We start from the raw sequence: 27,389 nt of genomic DNA on the forward strand, positions 1-27,389 counted from the left end.
CCAAAGGAGATCGTGCCTTCCCTCCGCTAGCCAGTAGGTCACCCTTGGGCAAGGAGCAGCACCTACTTAGCTTCCGAATCAGGGTCATGTGAAGCCACGGGAGCAGGTGGTGGATGGTCGTATAAGCAGCTGGTGCATATCACAAATCCTGGTTATGTGGCCACTGATGCCAGGCAGACAGTCTCTGAAGATCATGGCTGGGGTCACTCATCTTGTAAAGACACTGCCTGAAAGGAGGCAATGGCAAAACAATTCTGCAGAAAAAATTGCCAAAGACAGTCATGGTCATAGAAAGGCCACAATGGGCTATGTCATACAACACGACGCATAATGAATTAATGTAGCAATGTTCATTGATGTGACATGCAATTTTATAGACCAATTTTTGCTAAATTTATAAAATAGAGAAGGACCTTTTAAACAAATTCAATTTTGAAGAAATCCCATTGTTGGTCAAAGCCAAACCACTGTTAGCTAGAAGGATTACTAAGTTTTACCTCTGGCCAAAAACAATGGTTCTGCATCTGCCCTTTCAGTGGAAGGGCATCAACAGAAATATGGACGAGAGAGATTTTCAAAAATACAGCATATGAACATCAGTACTGACCAACTACGAGCATTAATGAACCATGCAACCCTCAATCCTGCTCTGTCATATAATTAAAGATATAAAATCATCCATTAGTCTTGCAAGACCATGGATCTGCACCTGGAAAGTCTTCACTCTCCAGGGCGCAGGCCTGGGCAAGGTTGTATGGAAGACCAGTAGTTGCCCATGCTGCAAGTCTCCTCTCTCCACGACACTGATGTTGTCTAAGGGAGGGGCATTAGGACCCATACAGCTTGGCACCAGTGTTGTCGCAGAGCAATGTGTGATTAAGTGCCTTGCTCAAGGACACAACACATTGCCTCGGCTGGGGCTCGAACTCACGACCTTCAGGTCGCTAGTCGAATGCCTTAACCACTTGGCCACGTGCCCACACATATAACATGAGTATAATCTGTCTACCTGTGGTAAATATTTTATCCTGTTACTTATCAAACTTCATCTTTAAAACACGTAAACACTACTTCCACTGCCCTGTAAATGGGCAGCACGGTAGCATAGCGGTTAATGAGACATCATTACAGCTCTAGGTGTCAGAGTTCAGAGTTCAATTTTTGGCTCTGTCTGTAAGGAGTTAGTACATTCTCCCCGTGAGTGCGTGGGTTTTCCCTGGGTGCTCTGCTTTCCTCCCACAGTTCGAAGATATAAAGGTTAGTAGGTTAATTGGTCATTCTAATTTGTCCTGTGTTTAGGCAAGGGTTAAATAGGGAGGTTGCTGAGTGATGTGACTCATTGGGCCAGAGGGCCTGTTCTGCAGTGTATCTCTAAATCAATCAACAAAAAAATAATTTGACTTTAAATAGGAGCAGAATTAGGCCATTTGGCCCATTGAGTCTGCTCTGCCATTTCATTATGGCTGATTCATTTCCTTCTCAGCAGCAATCTCCTACCTTCTCCCCATATCCCTTTATGTCCTGACTAATCAAGAATCCATCAACTGCTGCCTCAAACATCCCCAATGACTTGCACTCCACAGCCACCTGTGGCAACAAATTCCACAGATTCACCTCTCTCTGACTAAAGAAATTTCTCCTCATCTCCATTCTAAAAGGATGCCCCTCTTTTCGGGGGCTGCGTCCTCTGGTCTTAGGCTCCCTCACAATGGGAAGCATCCTCTTCCACATCCACCCTATCAAGTCCTTTCAACATTCAACAGGTTTCCATGAGGTCACTCTTTTCTGCCGTAGTCGCAAACATTTCTTTTCAAAAGTGCTTATAAAAATGGGGGACCATGCTATTACAACTTTAACATCAGAGTTCAGAGTTCAGTTCCTCTGCTGTCTGTAAGAAGTTCGTATGTCCTTCCCGTGACCACCTGGGTTTCCTTTCACATTCCAAAGATGTACCAGTTAGTAGGTTAATTGGTTATTGTAAATTGTCCTGCGATTAGGCTACGGTTAGATAGGTGGGTCGCTGGGCATCACTGTTCTTTGGCAGGAAAGGCCTTTTCCGCAGTGTATCCCTAAATAAGTTAATCAATAATACAGTTCCAAAAACACTGAAGCTTCTGAAAGAAATAAATTTCCCTCAACCCTGTCTTAAGCGGGTGACACCTTATTTGACCTCCTAATTGTTTATTTTATCCCACAGGAGAAAGCATTGTCTCCACAAGAATTCTGTCAAAACCTCTCTGATCTTTATGTTTTCACCAAGTCCTCCCAATTGCCGGTGTATATAAGCCTGGCTTATCTAATATTATCACAAGTGGCAACCTACTTATTCTTAGCTTCAGAATCATAGAAATTACTAGACCTGCTTCCAATGTATTAACGTTGTTTTGTAAATATGAAGACCAAATTTCAAAGTACATTTATTATCAAAGTGTGTATACTGTATACAACCTTGAGATTCGTCTCCTTACAGGCAGCCACAAAACAAGAAACCCAAAGGAACCCATCAGAAAAACACAACTAACACAGAGAGAGAAAGAGAACAAATTGTGCAAACAATAAAAGTAAACAAATAGCATTGCGGATGAAAGTGAGTCCATAAACTCAAAGCCCAGAGCAGGCCCATAGGCTCAGCCATAGTACAGAGACCAGATTTAGATGTAGCTTCACAAGTGCCCTGTATAGAAACATAGAAACATAGAAAATAGGTGCAGGAGTAGGCCATTCGGCCCTTCGAGCCTGCACCGCCATTTATTATGATCATGGCTGATCATCCAACTCAGAACCCCGCCCCAGCCTTCCCTCCATACCCCCTGACCCCCGTAGCCACAAGGGCCATATCTAACTCCCTCTTAAATATAACCAATGAACTGGCCTCAACAGTTTCCTGTGGCAGAGAATTGGATTCACCACTCTCTGTATGAAGAAGTTTTTCCTAATCTTGGTCCTAAAAGGCTTCCCCTCTATCCTAAAACTGTGACCCCTCGTTCTGGACTTCCCCAACATCAGAAACAATCTTCCTGCATCTAGCCTGTCCTTCAATCCCTTCAATTTACCTAACACCACTTCCCTACTAACATGTATTTAGCTCAGTTCCTCCATCTCATTGGACCCTCTGTCCCTTACTATTTCTGGGAGATTATTTATGTCCTCCTTAGTGAAGACAGAACCAAAGTAATTATTCAATTGGTCTGCCATGTCCTTGCTCCCCATAATCAATTCACCTGTTTCTGTCTGCAGGGGACCTACATTTGTCTTTACCAGTCTTTTTCTTTTTACATATCTATAAAAGCTTTTACAGTCCGTTTTTATGTTCCCTGCCAGTTTTCTCTCATAATCTTTTTTCCCCTTCCTAATTAAGCCCTTTGTCCTCCTCTGCTGAACTCTGAATTTCTCCCAGTCCTCAGGTGAGCCACTTTCTCTGGCTAATTTGTATGCTACTTCTTTGGAATTGATACTATCCCTAATTTCTCTTGTCAGCCACGGGTGCACTACCTTCCTTGATTTATTCTTTTGCCAAACTGGGATGAACAATTGTTGTAGTTCATCCATGCAACCTTTAAATGCTTGCCATTGTATATCCACCGTCAATCCTTTAAGTGTCATTTGCCAGTCTATCTTAGCTAATTCACGTCTCATACCTTCAAAGTTACCCCTCTTTAAGTTCAGAACCTTTGTTTCTGAATTAACTATGTCACTCTCCATCTTAATGAAGAATTCCACCATATTATGGTCACTCTTACCCAAGGGGCCTCTCACGACAAGATTGCTAATTAACCCTTCCTCATTGCTCAAAACCCGGTCCAGAATAGCCTGCTCTCTAGTTGGTTCCTCGACATGTTGGTTCAAAAAACCATCCCACATACATTCCAAGAAATCCTCTTCCTCAGCACCTTTACCAATTTGGTTCACCCAGTCTACATGTAGATTGAAGTCACCCATTATAACTGCTGTTCCTTTATTGCACACATTTCTAATTTCCTGTTTAATACCATCTCCGACCTCACTACTACTGTTAGGTGGCCTGTACACAACTCCCACCAGCGTCTTCTGCCCCTTAGTGTTACGCAGCTCTACCCATATCGATTCCACATCTTCCCAGCTTATGTCTTTCCTTTCTATTGCGTTAATCTCTTCTTTAACCAGCAACGCCACCCCACCTCCCCTTCCTTCATGTCTATCCCTCCTGAATATTGAATATCCCTGAACGTTGAGCTCCCATCCCTGGTCACCCTGGAGCCATGTCTCTGTGATCCCAACTATATCATAATCATTAATAACAATCTGCACTTTCAATTCATCCACCTTATTACGAATGCTCCTTGCATTGACACGTAAAGCCTTCAGGCGCTCTTTTACAACTCTCTTAGCCCATATACAATTATGTTGAAAAGTGGCCCTTTTTAATGCTTGCCCTGGATTTGTCGGCCTGCCACTTTTACTTTTTTCCTTTGTACTTTTTGCTTCTACCCTCACTTTACACCCCTCTGTCTCTCTGCACTGTATAATTGCAACATTTTGGTTCAATTCCCCTCCCAGTAACTTTCTGTTAACTTTCCTTGTACTTATACCACCTTTCACAAGCCATGTACAAAAACATCCATTTCCAGCTCAGCCCTGCGATCTCTCACGACTTACATAATATGCAGACATCCCACCTCTCCTGGAAGATCCGGGAGTCTCCCACAAATTAATGGTGGCTCCCTGATGCCCGCAAGTTATATACAATGTCCCGGAAATTGATTTTTTTGAGAGCGAGAGTGAGAGAACGCGCGTGCGAGAGAGAGAGAGCGAGCGCAAGAGCAAGAAAGCAAGCGCGAGAGAGCGAGCGTCAGTGAGAGCGACCACGAGAGGGAGAGCGCGAGAGCGAGAGCGAGAAAGCAAGTGCGAGTGAGAGCGACCACAAGCGCAAGAGCAAGAGCGAGAGAGTTCCAAAAAAAGTCAGAGTGGCAGAGTGTTCGAAAAAAAGAAAATATAAAACGTACGTCACCCCAGACTACACTAAAGTGTACCCCTGCCTAATAGGGGTCAAAAATAATGACAGTGTTGCTCGCTGCACTGTTTGCAACAGTGACTTTTCTATTGCCCATGGTGGGTTAAGACTGTAAAAGACATGTTGAGGTGAGTTTAACGGGTGTCATTCGTTCATTAGCATAGCTAACGTTATTTAAACGAGCTGACTAGCTGTTAAGGAGCTACTCTATTGCAGACATCCCACCTCTCCCGGAAGTCTCCCGCAAATTGATGGTGCTACCTCCCTGAAATGAGTTTTTGCAGGGTGGGATGTCTGTAATAAGTATATTTAATTTTTCCTGACAATTTCACATTATTGCACTCTATTTACTATCAGACCTTTGTACATTTATTCCTTTCTACAACTTACGTTTAGTACAAGTCTGATAGCAATAGATCCAATTTTCAGGAAGCATCCTTTGCTCTTACAATCATTTCATTTCTCAGACCATTCGGGAGATGGCACATCTATACTGCAGTGTCGACAATCTTCCTGCATATGAATTGGACCCAAACAGCCTCTGTGGTTTACTTGAAGAAGACGGGCAATGCAATATGGCAAATGTAACTCCAGGTGTATGGTAGTGAGCAAAAGCTGATTTGTGACTGAAATACTTGGAACCATAAAGAAATGAAGCAGTGCATTTACTCAGCTTGTATAATAATAGATATAAAAAAAACAAATTATGTTTTTTGTCATCGTAATAATCTTTTAGGGTGACGGGGTGAAGATATATCTCTACCAAAGGAGGTGTAAGGTGCTCCTTCCCTCCACTAGCTTACAGGTCACCCTCGGGCAAGGTGTAGCACCTGCTTAGCCCCCCAATCATGGTCACATGAAACCGTGGGAGCAGGTGGTGGATGGTCGTATGAGCAGCTGGTGCATATCACAAGTCCTGGTAATACAACTGCTGATGCCAAGCAAACAATCTCTGAAGAATATTGATAATAGCGCCCTGTATAATTGCCCAGAAGAAGGCGATGGCGAAGCACTTGTGTAGAAACATCTGCCAAGAGCAATCATGGTCATGAGACCATGATCGCATATGTTATATTACATAGGCACATAACGTTGATGATCTTTTGGACAGTTTGATTCAGAGGTTTCTGACTGTGAGAAAATGTCTATAGGTTAAAAAATATTACAGATAAAAGGGTAGGATTAACAACTAATTCATGTTTTCTTTTTATCCAGTTTGCTGGCAGACATCAGAAATTTTGCCAAACATTGGGAGCACTGGATATCTTTATCACTGGAAAACCTCCCAGACAATCTGGCTGAAAAGAAGTTGCCCATTGCACAAAGATTTGTGTCTTCTCTAAAGCGGCAAACGTCATTTTTGCATCTTGCACAGGCAGGGTCTTTGCTACCAAACATAGAATTTCTTTTGTGTTCCTGTAAACAGTTCCATTAATTAGGTTTGTGTGTTCTTCTGCGCAGATTGCTAGACCGGCTTTATTTGACCAGACTGTTGTGAACTCCATGGTGGCGGACATTGAAAAGGTGGACCTAAATAGCATTAGCTCCCAAGCCCTCCTTGCCGTATCAGGTGGAGCTGACCAGGAATTTGAGCTGTATTCTGATTGTAAGTACAATACTAGATATGCTGTGGTAGTGTTCAATTTTTCTTAGCAGTCCGGAAGTAGTAGCTTAAGGGCCGAAGCCTGAAGGAATGTCTGCTTGTGTGGGTAGGTTGGAGAGAGGATGAGAGAGAAGAAAGGGGCTTGTTTCATGCTTGTTGTGTTCTATGTTCTACCGAGCATTGTAGGCATTGTACGTTGGCGCCAGAGTGCGTGGTGACACTTGCGGGTGGCCTCCAGTACATTCTTAGGTTGTGTTGGTTGTGAGCACACATTGATACATTTCACAGTATGTTTCCATAAGACCATAAGATATAGGAGCATAAGTAGGCCATTTGGCCCATCGAGTCTGCTCCGCCATTCTGTCATGAGCTGATCCAATTCTTCCAGTCATCCCCGCTCTCCTGCCTTCTCCCCATACCCTTTGATGCCCTGGCTAATCAAGAACCTATCTATCTCTGCCTTAAATACGCACAATGACTGGGCCTCCACAGCCACACATGGCAACAAATTCCACAGATTTACCACCCTCTGACTAAAGTAATTTCTCTGCATCTCTGTTCTAAATGGACGTCATTCAATCCTGAAGTCGTGCCCTGCTGTCCTAGACTCCCATACCATGGGAAATAACTTTGCCATATCTAATCTGTTCAGGTTTTTTACCATTTGGAATGTTTCTATGAGATCCCCCCACCTCATTCTTCTGAACTCCAGGGAATACAGCCCAAGAGCTGCCAGACGTTCCTCATACGGTAACCCTTTCATTCCTGGAGTCATTCTTGTGAATCTTCTCTGAACCCTCTCCAATGTCAATATATTTTTTCTAAAATAAGGAGCCCAAAACTGCACACAATACTCTTAAGTGCAGTCTCATGAGTGCCTTATAGAGCCACAACATCACATCCCTGCTCCTATATTCTATACCTCTAGAAATGAATGCTAACATTGCATTCGCCTTCTTCACCACTGACTCAAGCTGGGGGTTAACCTTCAGGGTATCTTGCACATGGACTCCCAAGTCCCTTTGCACCTCTGCATTTTGAATTCTCTCCCCATCTAGATAATAGTCTGCCCGTTTATTTCTTTCACCAAAGTACATGGCCATACACTTTCCAACATTGTATTTCATTTGCCACCTCTTTGCCCTTTCCACTCAACTATCTAAGTCTCTCTGCAGGCTCTCTATTTCCTCAACATTACCCGCTCCTCAACCTATCTTGGCATATTGGCATATTTAGGCATAAATCTATTAATGCCATAATCCAAATCATTGACATACATTGGAAAAAGCAGCGGTCCCAACACTGATCCCTGTGGAACTCCACAGGTAACTGGCAGCCAGCCAGAATAGGATCCCTTTATTCCCACCCTCTGTGTTCTGCCGACCAGCCAATGCTCCACCCTTGCTAGTAACTTCCCTGTAATTCCATGGGCTCTTATCTTGCTAAGCAGCCTCACGTGTGGCACCTTGTCAAAAGCTTTCTGAAAATCTAAGTACACCATGACTACTGCATCTCCTTTGTCTACCCTGCTTGTAATTTTCTCAAAGAATTACAATAGGTTTGTCAGGCAGGATTTTCCTTTCAGGAAACCATGTTGACTTTGGCCTATCTTGTCATGTGCCTCCAAGTACGCTGTAATCTCATCCCTAACAATCGATTCCAACAACCTCCCAACCACTGATGTCAGGCTAACAGGTCTATAGTTTCCTTTCTGCTGCCTCCCACCCTTCTTAAATAGCGGAGTAACATTTGCAATTTTCCAGTCATCTGGTACAATGCCAGAATCTATCGATTCTTGAAAGATCATCGTTATTGACTCCGCAATCTCTCCAGCTACTTCCTTCAGAACCTGAGGATGCATTCCATCAGGTCCAAGAGATTTATCCACCCTCAGACCATTAAGCTTCCTGAGCACCTTCTCAGCCGTAATTTTCACTGCACATACTTCACTTCCCTGACACTCTTGAATGTCTGGTATAATTCATCTTTTCCTTCCTTCATAGGTCAATGTTTCGATGTGCATGTGATAAATAAATCTGAATTTGACAAGAGGTGTAGTGGCGAAACAGATCCAAAATCAAACAAAACAATTGCAACTTGCCTGCGACCGTACAGAGTTGTTATACTTGTGTGACACGCTCACAGCTCCAATGAAATGATTGTTCCAAAGAGACGAATTCCTTATTTTGATGCTTTATTAGCAACTAACAAACATACAATCTTGAAGCAATATTAAGTCATCAGCAAAAATATGTCCCGAGCCACAAATCACCACAAAATAAGCAGGAATACACAACTTATTCCATTTGTTTTTGCCACCCCCCACTCACGTGACGAATTACCATAATAAATGCACAACACAGAATACAAAGCAAACAGAGAACAGATACATGACTCCTACAAGATTGGTAAGTACAGAGAAAACAAGATTTACAACAAATTTGTGCGAGAGTTATTGCAAGCATCAGCTAGTACTATACATAGGTTTGATGTTGTGCGATCACTTGAATCGAGTATGACAGTCTCCTAAGGGGTTATCTATTGGCGGTTTCTCAGGTGGCTGTAGAGGCCAGTGCAGGATCCGCGTGTTCTCGGGCAGTGTGAGCAAGAGTAAGTGGTGTGTGTGATTAGTGATCGGAACCTTTGGTTGTTCAGTCTCTCCTTTTGCAGACACCGCTTATTCTCTGCTGCATAGTAGGGGTCGTTCTCGTGTAGCACAGCTCCCTCTTGAACAGATTCCCCCCTGGGGTATCTATTGAGCACAATGTCTTCCCAGTCTTTAGATGCAATATTGAATTTCTTTGGGCTTATTTTGTTGTTATCTTTCCTTTGCCATGCAATGTGGGCCAGCAGCTTGTGCTGTATAGACAGTGCTTGACCTTTTAACTTCAGACTGATTACTGTTTGCAATTTACGTTAAGAACTGAAGACTGGTTCTCATTTGCATTAATATCTTCTATATTCACATAATTCTATAACACCACAAAAATCCCGAGCACATGTGAATGTAGAATTCCCAAAGCTGGGATCACCTGTTCAGTTTTTTTTTTACAAATCTTTTGCTTCATGGAGATCAAACAGAAAGGTAAGGCAGTTCCACAACCTTACACATGGGATTCCACTCAAACTACTTGCATCAGATTAGTAATTATGCAAGGGCAGCTTTCCTACTTATTTGAATGGAGAGGAGCAGGTAAAATAAAGAAAGAAATAATAATAAACAAATGATAAATAAATATTGAGAACATGAGATGAAGAGTCCTTAAAAGTGAGTCCATCGGCTGTGGGAACATTTCAATGATGGGGCAAGTGAAGTTATTCCCTTTGGATCAAGAGCCTGATGGCTGAGGGGTAATAACTGTTCATGAACCTGGTGATATTTATGGGTCATGAGGCTCCTGGAAATTTTACAGGATAATCTATTATTACGTCATATTTCTCAGGCAAAGTTTGAAGGACTCGGAAATGTGCTTTGAGTTATACCTGCATCTGAATTGTGCAAATCTGATATCTATATTTATATAACACCTCCACTTCCGAGGAGGCTGAAGGAAGCTTGACTATGCACATATATGCCTACGACATTCTACCGCTGTGCAGTAGAGAGCATCCTAATATCCTGCATCACTGCAGGGTATGGAAACCGTACTGTGGCAGACAGGAAGCCTCCACAACGGGTAGTCAGAACTGCTCAACCATCACAAATCTAACTGCCATCAAGGACATACAGTATATACAGAAAGGTGGCACAAAAGGGTCAGTAAATTCATGAAGGATCCCACTCACCCTGCTCATGGATGGTTTGCCCCACTCCCATCAGGGAGGAGGCTTTGTAGCATCCACTTCAGGACTGCCCGACTCAAAAATAGTTAATTTCTCCAAACACTAAGGCTAATAAACCCTCCACCCACTAACTCACCCTTACACACCACTAACCACCACTACTTTATCATTTCCTATCAGTGACCTTATGTACAGACATTCATAGAACATAGAACATAGAAGCCTAGCGTCACTTTATAGACATACAAACAATCTATGTATACAAGCTGTCTAAAATATTTATATTTATTGTGTTTTTATTATTCTGTGTTCTTTATCTTAATGTGGCTTATTTTTTTGTGCTGCATCGGATTTGGAGTAATAATTATTTTTTTCTCTCCTTTACACTTGCTTACTGGAAATGATATTAAACAATCTTGAATCTTGAGTATTGCCAGAAAAATGCTCAGAATAATTGTTAGGCTACCTGCTGGTTTACTTATAGATTTTTTAAAAATTTCCAATTTATTACTATTGTGACCCAGCTGGTGGCGTAGTGGCATCAGCGTCGGACTTCGGGACGAAAGGTCCCGAGTTTGAATCCAGTTGGCTCCCCTGCACACTTTCCATCCGTGCTGGGTTACGAGCTGGTGATCTCTTTGGAAACTCACCCCGCAGAAGGCAATGGCAAACCACTGCTGTAACTTGCCTCTTACGTGGTTCCCCACGACGTCTGAGAGGCGTGGAGGGAAATCGTCCGCTAACTGGAGAAACTCCGGATGCAACGTATCTTTCTTTTTTTTTACTATTGTAATATTTTTAACCCTGATATTTCTGATTAGTTTATGCCATTCCGTCTTTTGTTTGATGTAAAATGTATCTTGCCCATTAGCCACAACTGCCCATTCGGTTTACCACAACATTTGAGGCTGAAGCAAAACAATGTTACCACCTCTTTACTGAGGTGATTACTGATGAAGCAGGTAGCACTCAATTTCTTGCAATCCGAAAGGAACATTTTATATTTCATGCTTTATGGGGTGTGTGCTGTTAAGAGTTTTTAACAAGGGGAGAGGAGGGAACATTGATTTAGACCATGAGAGGCCTGCGATGGGCATTTTCATGCCTTACAAGGCGCAGATTGGAAGTCTGTGTGGGGCGCCACACCTCGAACAGACACTAGAGCAATGTGCCTTGCTCAAGGACACAAACACGCTGCCACAGCTGAGGCTCGAACTAGCGACCTTCAAATCACTTGATGAACGCCTTAACCACTTGGCCACGTGCCCAACGCTTGTTTTTAACAAGTTAGATTTTAAGTGTTTGAATTTGAATGATCATTTAAAAAATTTTTGGTTTCTGTCATTTTCTGACCTCCAAATCATTATTCATTCCTTCATTAATTGATTTATTTCCATATCTGATCTTTTTTTCATTTCTTAAATCTCCAAGATGGCTTCTATTAAAAGATTGTCTCTCAGCAAGACACAAAATGCTGCAGGAACTCAGCAGGTCAGGCAGCATCTATGGAAATGAACAAATAGTTGACATTTTGACCCGGGAGCCTTCTTCGGGACTGAGAGGGAAGGGGAGAGATGCCTGAGGGGGAAAGGGAAAGAGTCTAGCTAAAGGTGACAGGTGAAGCCAGGAGGGTGGGAAAGGTCAAGGGCTTGAGAAGAAAGAATCTGATAGGAAAGGAGAGTGGACAATAAGAGAAAGAGGGGGAGGAGGGGACCCAGGGAGAAGTGGAAGTAAGAAGTCGGAGAGGAGAATATTCCCTCATATTGTCTCTCAGCGAATAATGCTGTATAAACATGCTGTATAAAACGATGTTAAAGGAGGAGCAGAGCTTACTTCATACACGTCTGGGCCAAATAATATGTGAACATATACGAGAACCTCATTTCAAGCGGGATCCTGCTAATACATAATCAGCAGCTTTCTTAAGTTTTGTTCTCTTGCCATTTGAAATTGACTTCTGATTTTTTCAACTAGTTAGAGCAATCTCATATTTTCCTTTTTTACATGCTAGATGACTCTATTACAGTGTTTCAAGAGCTGAAAGATCTGTTGAAGAAAAATGCTACTGTTGAATCATTTATTGAATGGTTGGATACAGTGGTAGAGCAAAGAGTCATCAAGGTATGTATTAGCAATACGATTAATTAAAATAATTCCAATAAAAAGCTTCCTTGCATTAGTTTATTTAAGTGGTGACTTTCGACAAACTTTAATTTTAAGCCCAGCAAACAAAATGGAAGGTCCCTTAAGAAGCGAGCACAGGATTTTCTTTTACGGTGGAGTTTTTTTGGAGCTCGGGTCATGCATAACCTCACTCTCAACAATGCTTCAAGCTTTGGTAAGCTTTCATTTTTTTTAAACTATGGCTCCTTGCCAGTAGATACTACTGAATAAGACTTCCAACAGAGGATAATAAGTTTCGGACAAATTTCAACAACTATCCGACATGAAAATCACCATGAGTAATTTTTTGGAACTGAGGGAAGGAGAATAATCATGTAGAAATTTTATCAGTGTCAAAAGGGGTTGGTGAAAAAGAATCCCAAACAAATTTTCCTTCTCTTACTTAGACTGCTGTTTGTAGAGCTCACTTCAATGTAGTTGGAATCATTTAATTCAGTATCTAAAAGGAACAGCATAACAAGGATTTTGTTAGCCTGCGCACAACGGTTTGAGATAGTTTCTGAATAGTGCTCCAGAAGATCCATAAATATCAAGCAAAACCATCAATTCAATTTGATCTGCATTTTCTTTAGGCAATTCGTTATAGCCATTATGCATTAGACCAGGGACTCCAATGGTCCATGGACACTTTACTTAACGGTATTTGTCCATGGTAAAAAAAAGGTTGGGAATCCTTGCATTAGACATTTGCATCACCGTCAGGTCTGGAGGTGCCAGTGCACAGCATCAGAAAAAGCTGCAAAGGGTTGTAAACTCAGCCAGCTCCATTCCAGGTACTGGCCTCTCCTGGACTGTAGACACCTTCAACGGTGATGCCTTAAAAAGGCAACATCGGATCTCCACCAACCAGGATGCGGTCTACAATTTACAACGGCAGACAAAAAATGCATACGAACAGGGCAATGTTCCAATAGTCATGATGTAATTCAATATGCAGGTAGATTAGGAAAATTAGTTTTGTGCTGGATTCCAAGAGGGAGAACATCTCGAATGCCTATGAAATTGTTTTTTTTAGAGCTGCCTGTGGTTGAGGCAACTAAGGGATCAGATATTCTGGATTTGGTGGTGTGCAATGAATCAGAATTGATTAGAGATCTTAAGGTAAAAGAACCCTTAGAAGCAATTGATTATAATGAGATCGAATTCACCCGGAAATTTGAGAAGGAGAAGATAAAGTCAAATGTATCAGTATTACCATGGAGTAAAGGGGATTACAGAAGTATGAGAGAGAAGTTGGCCAGAATTGATTGTAAAGAATACTGGTAGGGATGACAGCAGAGCAGCAATAGCTGGAGTATCTGGAAACAATCTGAAAGGCACAGGATATATACATCCCAAATAGGAAGAAGTATTCTAAAGGCAAGATGATACAACTGTGGCTAACAAGAGCAGTCAAAGCCAACATAGAACCCAAAGAGAGGGCATATAATAGAGAAAAAATTAGTGGGAAGTTAGGGGATTGGGAAGCTTTTAAAACCTAACAGAAGGTGACTAAAAAGTCATTAAGAAGGTTAAGATAGAATACAAAAGTAAGCAAGCCAATAATATTAAAGAGGATACCTAAAGTTTCTTCAGATACATGGTGTAAAAGAGAGGTGAGAGTGAATATTGGAAAACGATGCTGGAGAGGTAGTAATAAGGATAAAGAAAAGGTGAATGAACTGAATAAGTATTTAGCATCAGTCTTAACTGTGGAAGACATTAGTAGTATAGTGGAAGTTTCAGCTGTCAGGTCATGAAGTGTGTGAGGTTACCATTACTAGAGAGAAGGTTCTTGGGAAACTGAAAGTTCTGAAGGTAGATAAGTCACCTGGATCAGATGGTGTACACCCCAGAGTTCTGAAGGAGGTGGCTAAATAGATTATGGGGGCAGTAATAATGATCTTTCAAGAATCACTAGATTCTAGAATGGTTCTGGAAGACTGGAAAATTGCAAATGTCACTCCACTCTTCAAGAAGGGAGAGGGGCAGAAGAAAGGAAACTATAGTCTGACCTCAGTGGTTGGGAAGATATTGAAGTTGACTATTAAGGACGAGGTCTCAGGGCATTTGGAAGCACATAATAAAATAGGCCATCATCAGCATTGTTTCTTCAAGGGTAAGTCTTGCCTGACAAATCTTTTGGAAATCTTTGAAGAAATAACAAGCAAGATAGACAAAGGAGGATTGATTGATACTGCATACTTGGATTTTCAGAAGGCCTTTGACAAGATGTCACACATGAGGCTGCTTAACAAGCTACAAGCCCATGATATTACAGGAAAGATACTAGCATGGGAAAGCAGTGGCTGATTGGCAGGAGGCAAAGAGTTGGAATAAAGGGAGCCTTTTTTAGTTGGGTCCCAGTAACTAGTGGTATTCCATAGGGTCTGTGTTGGGACCGATTCTTTTTACGTTATATGTCAATGATTTGTGTAATGGAATTGATGTCTTTGTTGCAAAGTTTGCAGATGATATGAAGATTAGTGGAGGGGCAGGTTGTTTTGAGGAATTACAGAGGCTACAGAAGAATTTAGACAGATTAGCAGAATGGGCAAAGAAGCGACAGATGGAATACAGTGTAGGGAAGTGTATGGGTTGACAAAATTAAAGGGTTGACTATTTTCTAAATGGAGAAAAAAATACAAAAAACTGAGGTGGAAAGGGACTTGAAAGTCCTGTGCAGGATTCCCTAAAGGTTGATTTGCAGGCTGAGACTGTGGTGAAGAAGGCAAATGTGACATTAACATTCCTTTCAAGAGGGCTAAAATATAAAAGCGAGGATTTAATGTTGAGCTTTTATAAAGCACTGGTTAGGCCTCACTTGGAGTATTGTGAGCAGTTTTGGGCCCCTTAAGAGTGGATGTGCTGAAACTAGAGAGGGTTCAAAGGAGGTTCACAAATATAATTCCAGGATTGAATGGCTTGTCATATGAAGAATGTTTGATGGCTCTCTACTCACGAGAATTCAGAAGAATGAAGGGTAACCTCATTGAAACCTATCAAATGGTGAAAGACCTTGATTGATTGGATGTGGGGAAGATGTGGAGAAGATGTTTCCTGATGGTGGGAGAGTCTAAGACCAGAGGACACTGCCTCAGAATAGAGGGATGTCCTTTTAGAACAGAGATGAGGAGTTAGGAGCTCAGTCCAAGCAGTCTGAAGGAAACAAGAATCTGCAAATGTAACACATATGGATTTCAGCAAGGCATTTGATAGGATACCCCATGCAAGGCTTAATGAGAAAGTAAGGAGGCATGGGATCCATGGGGACCTTGCTTTGTGAATTCAGAATTGGTTTGCCTACAGAAGGCAAAGAGTGGTTGTAGACGGGTCATATTCTGCATGGAAGTCGGTGACCAGTGGTGTGCCTCAGGGATCTGTTCTGGGACCCCTCTCTTTGCGATTTTTATAAATGACCTGGATGAGGAAGTGGAGGGATGGGTTAGTAAATTTGCCGATGACACAAAGTTGGGAGTGTTGTGGATAGTGTGGAGGGCTGTCAGACGTTACAGCGGAACATCGATAGGACGTAAAACTGGGCTGAGAAGTGGCAGATGGAGTTCAACCCAGATAAGTGTGAGGTGGTTCATTTTGGTAGGTCAAATATGATGGCAGAATATAGTACTAATGGTAAGACTCTTGGCAGTGTGGAGGATCGGGGGATCTTGGGGTCCAAGTCCATAGGACACTCAAAGCTACTGTGCAGGTTGACCCTGTGGTTAAGCAGGCATGTGGTGCATTGGCCTTCATCAACCGTGGGATTGAGTTTAAGAGCCTAGAGGTAATGTTACAGCTATATAGGACCCTGGTCAAACCCAATTGGAATACTGTGCTCAGTTCTGGTCACCTCACTACAGAAAGGGTAAAGAGGAGGTTTACAAGGATGTTGCCCGGATTGGGGAGCATGCCTTATGAGAATAGGTTGAGTGAACTTGGCCTTTTCCCCTTGGAACGGTGGAGGATGAGAGGTGACCTGATAGAGTTGTATAAGATGATGACGGGCATTGATCGTGTGGATAGTCAGAGGCTTTTTTCCCAGGGCTGAAATGGCTAAGATGAGAGGGCACAGTTTTAAGGTGCTTGGAAGTAGGTACAGAGGAGATGTCAGGGGTAAGTTTTTAAGCAGAGAGTGGTGAGTGCATGGAATAGGCTGCCAGCAATGGTGGTGGAGGCAGATACGATAGGGTCTTTTAAGAGATAGGTATATGGAGCTTAGAAAAATAGAGGGCTATGGGTAACCCTATGTAATTTCTAAGGTAAGGACATGTTTGGCACAGCATTGTTGTATGTTTCTATGAGGTGGAATTTCTTGAGCCAGAGAGTGGTGAATCTGTGGAATTATGTGCCACAGGCAGCTGTGGAGGCCAAGTCTTTAAGTATATTTAAGGCAGAGGTTAGTAGATTCTTGATTGGTCAGGGCATGAAGGAGCAGGATTAGGCCATTTGACCTATCAAGTCTGCTTTGCCAGTTCATCATGACTGATTCATTTCTCTCTCAGCCCTAATCTCCTGCCTTCTCCCAGAATCCCTTCATGCCCTGATTAGTCTATGAACCTCCTCCTTCAATATACCCAATGACTTGGCCTCCCCGGTCACCTGTGGCAACAAATTCCACAGCCTCACCACTCTCTGGCTGAAGAAATTCCTCCTCATCTCCATTCTAAATGGAGGTCTGAAAGAACAGAGTGTGCCACATAAGTAAATAGTCGTATAATCTGTAGCTGCTTTGTTCCTAGAGTTTGGCTAACTTTCATCACTGGTTTCTTTTCATGTAATTAGTTGTCAAACAGTAAACAAATGAAGAGTGCCGAGAACATTGCAACAGATTAGGATCAGAATAAAAACAGTGCCTTGTTTGAGATAGAAGGAGGTACTTTGCCATTAGACAATGATGTTTAATGGCTCCCTAAAGTGAACTGATGGTCACTGAGATAAGTTTCCTTTACTCCTCTCCTTCTAGCCTCCTTTCATCTGATTCGAATGCTGCTGGATGAATACATTCTATTGGCCATGGAGACTCAGTTTAACAATGACAAGGAGCAGGAGCTACAGAATCTTCTCGATAAATACATGAAAAATGCAGGTACTTGAATTAATTAATTCCCTTACCATAACATTCTGAACTTCTCCAGCTACTTGTTCAGTTTTACAAAAGATCACTGGAGGTTGGGTTAGCAATAGCCACACACCCCTGTGCCATTGTTCAGGAAGATCATGGCTGCTCTGAAGTGAAGCAGTCAGGATCACTTTACCTCATAGCCAATGCAATAAGCAGAATAGACATTGAGCAGAGATAAATCATTGTTTAAGTGCTGGTTTAGTTATCACATTTATTTCTAAATACCTAATGCCTGCATGTCGCAAGACTCAATGTCTGTCAGAACACTGGAGGCTGGAGGCCTGAATGTGGCCTTCCCTGAGGCTGGAGGCCTGAATGTGGCCTTCCCTGAGGCTGGAGGCCTGAATGTGGCCTTCCCTGAGGCTGGAGGCCTGAATGTGGCCTGCCCTGCAGCTTGAGGCCTGAATGTGGCCTGCCCTGGGATTGGAGGCCTGTCTCCGTGTGTGAGTGAATGGATGGGTGGGATATCAGAAAGAAGCTTGCTTAACTGTTGCTGTTTTATTTTATTTCAATGTAAATTTGAATTTTACATCTATCCCACTATGTGAAGGAGTAAAAATCTTTGCGTCATGACTCCATTGCCATATACAGACATGTGAACTTATAAGTCTAATGGCTTGTAAAAAGAAGCTGTCCTGTAGCCTGTTGGTCCTGGCTTTAGTGCTGCGGTACCATTTGCCAGATGGAAACAGCTGAAACAGTTTATGGTTGGGGTGACCGGTGTCCCCGATAATCCTCCAGGCCTTCTTTCTGCACCTGCTGCTGTAAATATCCTCAACGGAGGGAAATTCATATTTACGTTGCTTGTGATGTTCTGCTGAACATTAGAATTAGAAGTAGTATTTTATTTCTTACATCTATCCACAACATGAGGGAGTAAGTATATTCATGTTGCGTCTCCATCGCTATGTACAAACATTAAGGAAGGGAACTGTGGGAGGATATTGCCCTAATACTAAGATTGTATACTTGTATATACAGTTAGATATGCGATCAGATCAATGTGTATTGATAAATCTGATGGCCTGGTGAAGGAAGCTGTCCCGGAGCCTGTTGGTTTTGTCCTTAATGCTGCGGTGCTATTGCCAGATGGAAGCAGCTGAAACAGTTTATGACTGGGGTGGCTGGAGTCCCTGATGATCCTCCAGGCCCTTTTTATGCACCTGCTGCTGTAAATGTCCTGAATAGAGGAAAGCTCACAACCACAGATGTGCTGGGCTGTCTGCGCCACTCTCTGAAGTGCCCTGCGAATGAGGGTAGTACAGTTCCCGTACCAGGCAATGATACAGCCAGTCAGGATGCTCTCCATGGTGCCCCTGTAGAAAGTCCTTAGGATTTGGGGACTCATACCAAACTTCTTCAGCCATCTGAGGTGAAAGAGGCACGGCTGTGCTTTATTTTCACCACACAGCTGCTATGCACAGTGCAGATGCGATCCTCGATGAAGTGTACATCGAGGAACTTGAAATTACTCACCCTCTCAACTACAGTCTCACTGATGTCAGTAAGGGCTAGCTTGTCTCTCTTCCTCCTGTCATCCATGATCAACTCCTTCGTTTTACTGACATTGAGGGAGAGGTTCCTTTTTTGGCACCACTGTGTCAGGGCATTGACTTCTCTGCAGGTTGTCTCATCATTGTTGGAAATAAAGCCCATCAGTGTCGTGTCATCTGTGAATTTGATCAGCAGATTGGAGCTGTGTGTGGCAACACTGTCATGGGTGTAAAGGCAATAGAGAAGGGGGCTCAGAACACAGCCCTGGGGGACTCCTGTGCTGCGGGTCAGAGGGGCAGAGGTGAGGGAACTCATTCTTACCACCTGCCGGCAATATGGCAGAAAGTCTAGGATCCAGCTGCACAAGGTTGTTGCTGTGCTATTTTGGCACTGGAATGTGTGACGACGTTTGCCATAGTCATAGTCATAGTCATACTTTATTGATCCCGGGGGAAATTGGTTTGTGGGCTGCCCACAGCACATCCTAAGGTTGTGTTGGTTGTTAACACAAATGACGTATTTCATTGTATGTTTTGCTGTACACGTGATAAATTAATCTGAATTTAAGTGTGGGGAAGATTGTTTTTTAAAATTTCAGATCTCTTCATGTCCCAGTACCTTACAACTGACACACACAGATGCTGAACGACATTTTGGCCTGAATTGTTGACTTTTCATTCCTTTCCATAGATGCTCTCCAACCTGTGGAGTTCTTCCAGCCTTTTTTGTGTGTTACTCTGGACTTCCAGCGTGGACAGAATCTTTTTGTTCATATTTTATGTATCTGCCTCTGGTGGGAGGGAGACGGGGGGCACAGCCTTGTTCTTGCCCACATATGAGTGCCAAGTCCGATCATTTTGTGGCTGACATAACTGATTTTTCCAGACGTCAGTGACATTCGCAGGTCTTTGATAGGTAAATATACACCCAGTGACCATGTAGACAAGATAACATTGGATCTTCACCCTCTTCAGTTCAAGTTCAAGTTTATTGTCATTCAATATGCACATGTAGACAGCTAAATGAAACAACGTTCCTCAGGGAGTAAGGTAAAAAAACACTAGATATATCACATACAGCACATAAAATAAAATTAACACAATAATATTAACAAATAACAAAACACCTGTGTAAGTACAAGTTGCCATACAGTGCATATACAGCAAAGAGTTAAATACCCAATAGTGTAATGGTACTAGCACTGCCATCAATAATGTGTACTGGGTGTTAGCAGGGTGTCCAGAGGTCTCCCAGCCCCGGGGAAGAAGTTGTTATCCAGTTTAACAGTTCTTGTTCTTATATTGTGGTACCTTCTGCCTGATGGTGGGAGATTAGGGAGATCAGAATCAGAATTAAAATCAGGTTTAATATCAGCGGCGTATGCCATGCAGGTGGTTGTTACGTGGCAGCAGTATGTTCTGAGGCCTCTGGTCGGTCAGAGTTGACCATGAATACTGCGTCCTAAAGGTAGTGAGGTAATGTCCATGGGTTCATGTCCATTCAGAAATCGGATCACAGAGGGAAAGAAGCTGCCCCTAAGTCATTGAGTGTTTGCCTTCTGGCTCCTGTACATTGTCCCTGGTGGTAACGGTGTGAAGAGGGTTTGTCCTGGGTGATGGGAGTCCTTAGTAATGGATGTTGCCTTTTTGAGGCATTGACCCTTGAAGATGTCCTGGCTGCTGGGGGGGCTAGTGCCTGTGATAGAGCTGACTGAGTGCACAACATTCTGCAGCTTCTTTCGACTCTGTGCAGTGAGCAGTGGGGTGGAAGGGAGGGGCACTTGACGTATGACAGACTAGCACAGTGTCCGGTCACAAACGAGAAAATCTGCAAATGCTGGAAATCCAAGCAATACACACAAAATGCTGGAGGAACTTGGCAGGCCAGGCAGCATCTATGAAAAAGAGTACAGTCGACGTTTCGGGCTGAAACCTTTCGACAGGACTGGAGAAAACAAGCTGAGGAGTAGATTTAAAAGATGGGGGAAAGGGAGAGAGAAAAAAACACAAGGTGATAGGTGAAACCTGGAGAGGGAGGGATGAAGTAAAGAACTGGGAATACACATAAAATGCTGGTGGAACGCAGCAGGCCAGGCAGCGTCTATAGGAAGAGGAACAGTCGACGTTTCGGGCCGAGACCCTTCGTCAGGACGTGGTATGGAAAAAGTAGGTAAAATAACATTCAAAAAGTTCCTAATCTGTAAATATCTGAAAAAATGTGATCTAGGCAAATTATATTTATTAGACAACTGCTCAAAAGACATGAGACAATTATCCATGAATAAATCACGAAAACATGTTATTCCCTTTGTTTTCCATAAAAGAAAAGCTTGATCAATTCTGGATGGTTGGAAAAAAATTGAATATAATAGGACTTGATAGGATAAATTTATTCAATCCAAAAAATTTACGAAATTGAAACCATATTCGTATTGTATGTTTAATTATTGGATTAATCATTTGTTTATTCAGTTTAGTAAGTGCAAAGGGAAGCGAAGCCCCTAAAATAGAAGCCAATAAGAACCCCTGTACAGACTCGCACTTGAGGTTCACCCATCGTGGACATTGAATTTCATCCAAATCTTGTGTCCGAAACGTTAGATATCAAATATTAATTGCCCAATAATAGAACCTAAAGTTCGGCAATGCCAAACTGCTATCCTTTTTTGATTTCTGTAAATATTTCTTACTTAAACTAGGATTTTTATTCTGCCATATACATGAAAAAATTTTATAATCAATAATATCAAAAAAGGATTTAGAGATGAAGATTGAAATAGATACAGAAATTTAGGTAAAATAATCATCTTAATGACATTAATTCAGCCAATCAATGATAAGGACAATGGGGACCATTTAGTGAGCAGTTGTTTAACGTGATCAATGAAGGGTAAAAAGTTAACTTTAAATAGATCCTTATGCTTCTTAGTAATTTTAACACCCAAATAAGTAAAATAATCAATAACAAGTGGAAATGGTGATTGTCTATAGATTGGAACTTGCATATTTAATGGGAAAAGCTCACTCTTATTAAGATTCAATTTATAACCAGAAAAACTACTAAACTGAGCAAGTATTGATATTACTGCAGGGATGGATTTCTCTGGGTTAGAGATGTATAGTAACAGGTCATCTGCATATAGTGATACCTTATGTGTCCCAGTCCCACAAATAATGCCAAATATATCGGGTGAATCATGGATGGACATGTCGGAATGGGAATAATCGGTGACCACTGGGAGATGCTGCTCTTTCTGGCAGATGGAGTTCGGTGAAGCAGTCTTCCACTCTGCGTCGGGTTTCACTGATAAACAGGAGTCTACACTCTTATTGCAAAAAACTACCTGGTAGTAATCCTCAAAACCTATGATGCAAGGCATAACATGAGTCAGAAAATGAGTGATAAGAGCCAATGTTAGCAAACATGGTGGAAAGGACGAGCAGATTCAAGTTCCTGGATGTCCGTTTCTCAGAGGACCTACCTGGGCCCAACATATTGATGTAGTCATGACAAAGGCATGCTGGAGGCCATACCTCAATAGGACTTTGAGGAGATTTGGTATGTTCACAATGGACCTGAGAGCAGGTTCACAATCTAAATGAGACATACTTTACGGCAGTATTTTAAGTTAACTCTTAAGTTGTCTTCTGCTTACCTTTATAGAATCTAGCAAAACAACCTTTACAGCACCTCCAAGCTCCTGTTTTCTTGCGAGCCGAAGTAAACATGCACTGCTTTCTAATGATGCCATGGTCAAAAATGAATCTTTGGTGGAGCGACCATATGGGTCTCTCTCAGTAAACCAGCATGACTTGACTACCAGTGGAGCTCCATTCCCAAATGCTGAAAACAGTGCTCTTCAAATGGCAGGTAAGAAAGTGGTTATAAGCAATCCAAAACTACATTCTAATGATATCACTGATTAATTCTGATTATGTATCTGATTGTATTTATCAAAACTGCATCCTGATGAAGGGTACCTGACCTGCTGAGTTCCTCCAACAATTTGTGTGTGTTGCTCTGGAGTTCCAGCAGGTGAAGAATCTCTTGTCTGTCTTATTATATTGATCTTATTGCATGAAATACTACAGCCCGCATTGAACTAGTTTTGGTGGTTGCTTCTCATTCACCCATGTAAAACAATCTCTTCCAAACTAGTATAAATAATTGAAACGTACTTCCAAAAGTAATCAATGAGCTTCAAGACTTGGCTTCAATACCTCCTTGTGCAAGTGGATCCTTCATTTCCTCACTTGCAGACCCCAGTTAGTGTGGATTGGTAACAACATCTCCACAATCTCCATCACCACAGATGCACCACCAGACTGTGTGCTTAGACCCCTGCTCTATGACTGTGAGGCTAAGCACAGGCCAATGCCATATTTAAGTTTGCAGATGACACCCCTGTTGTTGGCTGAATCAAAGGAGGTGCCAAATCAGCATAGAGGAGGGAGATTAGAAATCTGGCTAAGTGGCGCCACAAGAACAACCTCTTACTCAATGTCAGCAAGACCAAGGAGCTCATTATTATCCTGACTTCAGGAGGAGGAAGCCAGTTCTATGAGCCAGTCCTCGTCGGGGATCAGATGTCAGGATCTTTAAATTCCTCAGTGTTGTCATTTCAGATGATCTGTGCTTGGGCCCAATTACAAAGAAAGCCTCTACTTCCTTAGGAGTTTGCAAAGATCCAGCATGACATCTAAAACTTTGACAAACTGTTATAGATGTGTGGTGGAGAGTGTATTGACTGGCTGTGTCACAGATTGGTATGGAAACACTAATGCCCTTGAATGGCAGTTCCTCACAGTCCATCACAGGTAAAGCCCTCCCCACCATTGAATGCTGCTGTCATCAGGAAGAAGGTACAGGAGCTTCAGGATGCGCACCACCCAGTTTCAGGGACAGTTATTACCCTACAACCATCAGGTGCTTAATCCAGAGGGGATAAAATCACTCAACTTCACTCACCCCATCATTGAACTGTTCCCACGGCCTATGGCTCACTTTCATTGATATTTCTTGCTTATTTAGATACTATTATTTTTTTCTCTTTGTATTTGTACCAGTTCATTGTCTGTTGCACATTGGTTGTTTGTCTTCAACACGGGCTTTCATTGATCCTATTACATGTCCTGGATTTATTGAGTATGCCCACAAGAAAACAAATCTCAAGTTGTATATGGTGAAATATATGTACTTTGATAATAAATTTACTTTGAACTGTGAACAAAAGCAAAAGGTCCCATTAAATAGGAAAGCAGGACCACACCAATGTATGAAGAATATACATTTATGATTATTCTATATGTTACTGTGATTTATTTTGCAGGCTTTGCTTCATGTCTTGGTAATAGGATTTCAAGAGTCAAGAAAGGAAGAGAGGGGAATTAATAGACAAGGATTGTAAGGGCAATTCTAACTCCAGTGGCCAGTTTGTTTTGGACTGTGAAGGTTCAGTGAAGCTGAAGGTTTCCAGTAAGAAAGCGGACATGGCAGATCAGTAGTTTGTGGGGAAGGAAGAAAGCAGCTGGCTGTTTGGAGAGGGTGGATGGTTGGATGTTATTGAGCTTCAGTGAATCTTGAGAAGGAATAAGGGGTTATGCAGAACCTGAAGGAGATCCGGATAAGCATAGTAATTAAAGGGTGCTTGCTAATGTGGTTTCCTTGCACTTGACTCATTGGGTTAGGACAAGTTCAGACAGTATCCTGTAAGTGACAAAAACCTAGTAAATTCAATGAAGCCTAGCTTGAGAGAATTGCAGTTTAGAGGCCAATAGGGTCAATACTACATATTTGCACACTAAACATTGGCACAAATTCAAAGTTGGAGATACCAACTTACATTACCAGGACAACAACATGAGGGTTATGTATTAAAGTAAATTTGATTTGAGACAATTGAAGCACATAATGGCAACTTCTTTTTTTTATTTTCTCCCAATTTCTCTTTATGAATAGATTCTTATTTGATGAAAATCTTCCACCAATACTCAACTTGGAATGGAGATTATGAGCGCCATGCTCTCTATTATAAACTTCTTTCTGAATTTAACCTACGAATTACGTTTTAAAGTATTATTTACTGAGGCAGAAACATTTTTTATTAGCGTATGATTCTTAAAATTCACGGTGAATTGCAAGCTCATAAAATAATTACTGACTAGACAAGCCAATTGACCGTTTTAGTTCATCTAGTCAGGCATTCTGTGAAATACTTGCTTCACAGCTTATGAATAGCGTTGAAACAATTTCAAGGATTTCTCATCCTATCAGGAGGACTGTGTCCACAGAATTGATGAAGTGTTTGAATATCAGACAAAAAAAAAGCATGGAAAAGTATAAGCTGCAAGTTCGAATCAGTAGTGAGTGTGTGCAGGATAAAGAAAGATGAAAGAGTAGCATTTTTGATTACAGCCCATCCTGTTACAGGAAAAGCCCTCCCCACCATTGAGCACAACTGCAATGAGCACTGCCACAAGAAAGCAGTATTCTTCATCAAAAACACCCACCATCCGAGCGAGCCATGCTCTTTCCTCATTGACCCCATCAGGAACGGGGTACAGGAGCCTTGGGTCCCAGGCCAACAGGTTCAGGAGCATTATTACCCTCCAATCATCAGGCTCCTGAACCAGCATGTATAACTTCACTCACCCCAACACTGAACTGATCACTGACTAAGCCTCACTTTCAAGGACTCTACAATTTATGTTCTCAGTATTATTTATTTACTCATCTATTTCTTTTTATTGCTATTTCTTTTTTTTTGCATTTGCATAGTTTGTCTTCTTTTGCATTTTGGTTGCTTGTCAGCCTTTGTATGTACTTTCAAGGTTCAAAGAAAATGAATTCTCAATGTACATATATGTCACCACATGCCACCCTGAGGTTCATTTTCTTGTGGTCATTCACATCAAATACAAAGAAACATGACAGAATTAATGAAAAACCAGACACAAAAAGACGGACAAACAACCAATTTATGAAAGACAACAAACTGTGTAAATACAAAAAGAAAAAGAAGCAATAAATACGGAGAACATGAGGTGAAGAGTTATTGATTCTATTGTATTTCTTTGTTCTACTGTGAATGTCTGCAAGAAAATAAATCTCAGGCTAGTATATGGTGACATATACGTACTTTGATAATGAATTTACTTTGAACATTGTCTATTTGCTTCATGCTACATTTCCTTAAATACTGTTTATATCTTTTCTTTACAGATCCTATGGAACTTGCTCACAATAATGATCATATCATCACTCCACCTTTGTCTCCTCCATTGGGCAACAGAGGAAGTGTCATCAATCAAGGGCCAATGGCTGTGAGGTCACAGAATGGCAGCTCAGCATTATCTGTCCACATGCATTGCCACTCGTACCCTGACTCACTCTATCAGACTTTGCCCCAGACCAGTCAGAACTTCTACGGCACGAACTCCAACTATCAAACCATGTTCAGGAATCAGACTCACGCCACTGCCACAGTCTACCAGCACAGAGTAGAACCCAGCCGGTTCACTTCATACAACGAACAACCTGTTTCAAGAGACTACTTCAGAAGTAGCTGTGCCGTGTCACCCTACAACACCAGATCTCCATCTAACTTTGGATCATCCTCAAATCCACAGGAAGCACACAATTTGCAGTTGCTGAATGCAGGCACCTTTAACTTTTTGGGGAATTCAGTTGCTTGCCAAGGAACGCCATTATCTTCCACTGGCTCAAATGGTAAGTATTAACAGATCAAATCAAACCCATCTAATCAATTGCAAGCAAAGTCATAAGACCAGAAGCCATTGGAGCAGAATTAGGCCATTCATTTCGTTGAGTCTGCTCCACCATTCCATCATGGCTGATTTATTACCCTTCTCAAATCTATCCCTCTGTGTTCTCCCGGTAATCTTTGACACCCTTACTAATGAAGAACCTATCAGCCTCTGCTTTAACTGTAGCCAGTGACTTGGTTTCCACAGCCATCTGTGGCAAAGAATTCCACAGTTTCACCACCTGTGGCTAACGAAATTCCTCTTCATTTCTGTTCTAAAGGGATGTCCTATTCTGAGGCTGTATCCTCTCATCCTAGACTCCTTTACGATGGGAAACATCCTTTCCATGTCCACATTACGTAAGACTTTCACTGTTTGGTTATCTACCACTTTCAGTTAAGAATGGCTTTGAACTCAAACATTTGGGCTGAAAGTGGTCGCCTTACTACAGGAAGGATATGGAAAACA

At 42.0% G+C, this 27,389-nt stretch overlaps 1 protein-coding gene across 2 annotated transcripts in view; it reads left to right on the forward strand.

Moving 5' to 3' along the window:
- Positions 1–27,389, forward strand: part of rfx6 (regulatory factor X, 6) — an 81,746-nt gene that overhangs the window by 28,843 nt on the left and 25,514 nt on the right. The window contains exons 11-17 of one of the 2 annotated variants that reach the window (XM_063070307.1): positions 6,206–6,365; positions 6,452–6,596; positions 12,388–12,497; positions 12,597–12,714; positions 17,503–17,625; positions 22,819–23,025; positions 26,377–26,883. In XM_063070307.1, coding sequence (XP_062926377.1) covers positions 6,206–6,365; positions 6,452–6,596; positions 12,388–12,497; positions 12,597–12,714; positions 17,503–17,625; positions 22,819–23,025; positions 26,377–26,883 — 1,370 coding nt within the window. The remainder of the gene's footprint in view (positions 1–6,205; positions 6,366–6,451; positions 6,597–12,387; positions 12,498–12,596; positions 12,715–17,502; positions 17,626–22,818; positions 23,026–26,376; positions 26,884–27,389) is intronic. The other variant, XM_063070315.1, reaches the window with a different exon arrangement.

The sequence above is a fragment of the Mobula hypostoma genome, chromosome 2 (genome assembly GCF_963921235.1).
Source record: "Mobula hypostoma chromosome 2, sMobHyp1.1, whole genome shotgun sequence".
In the NCBI taxonomy this organism is placed as follows: Eukaryota; Metazoa; Chordata; class Chondrichthyes; order Myliobatiformes; family Myliobatidae; genus Mobula; species Mobula hypostoma.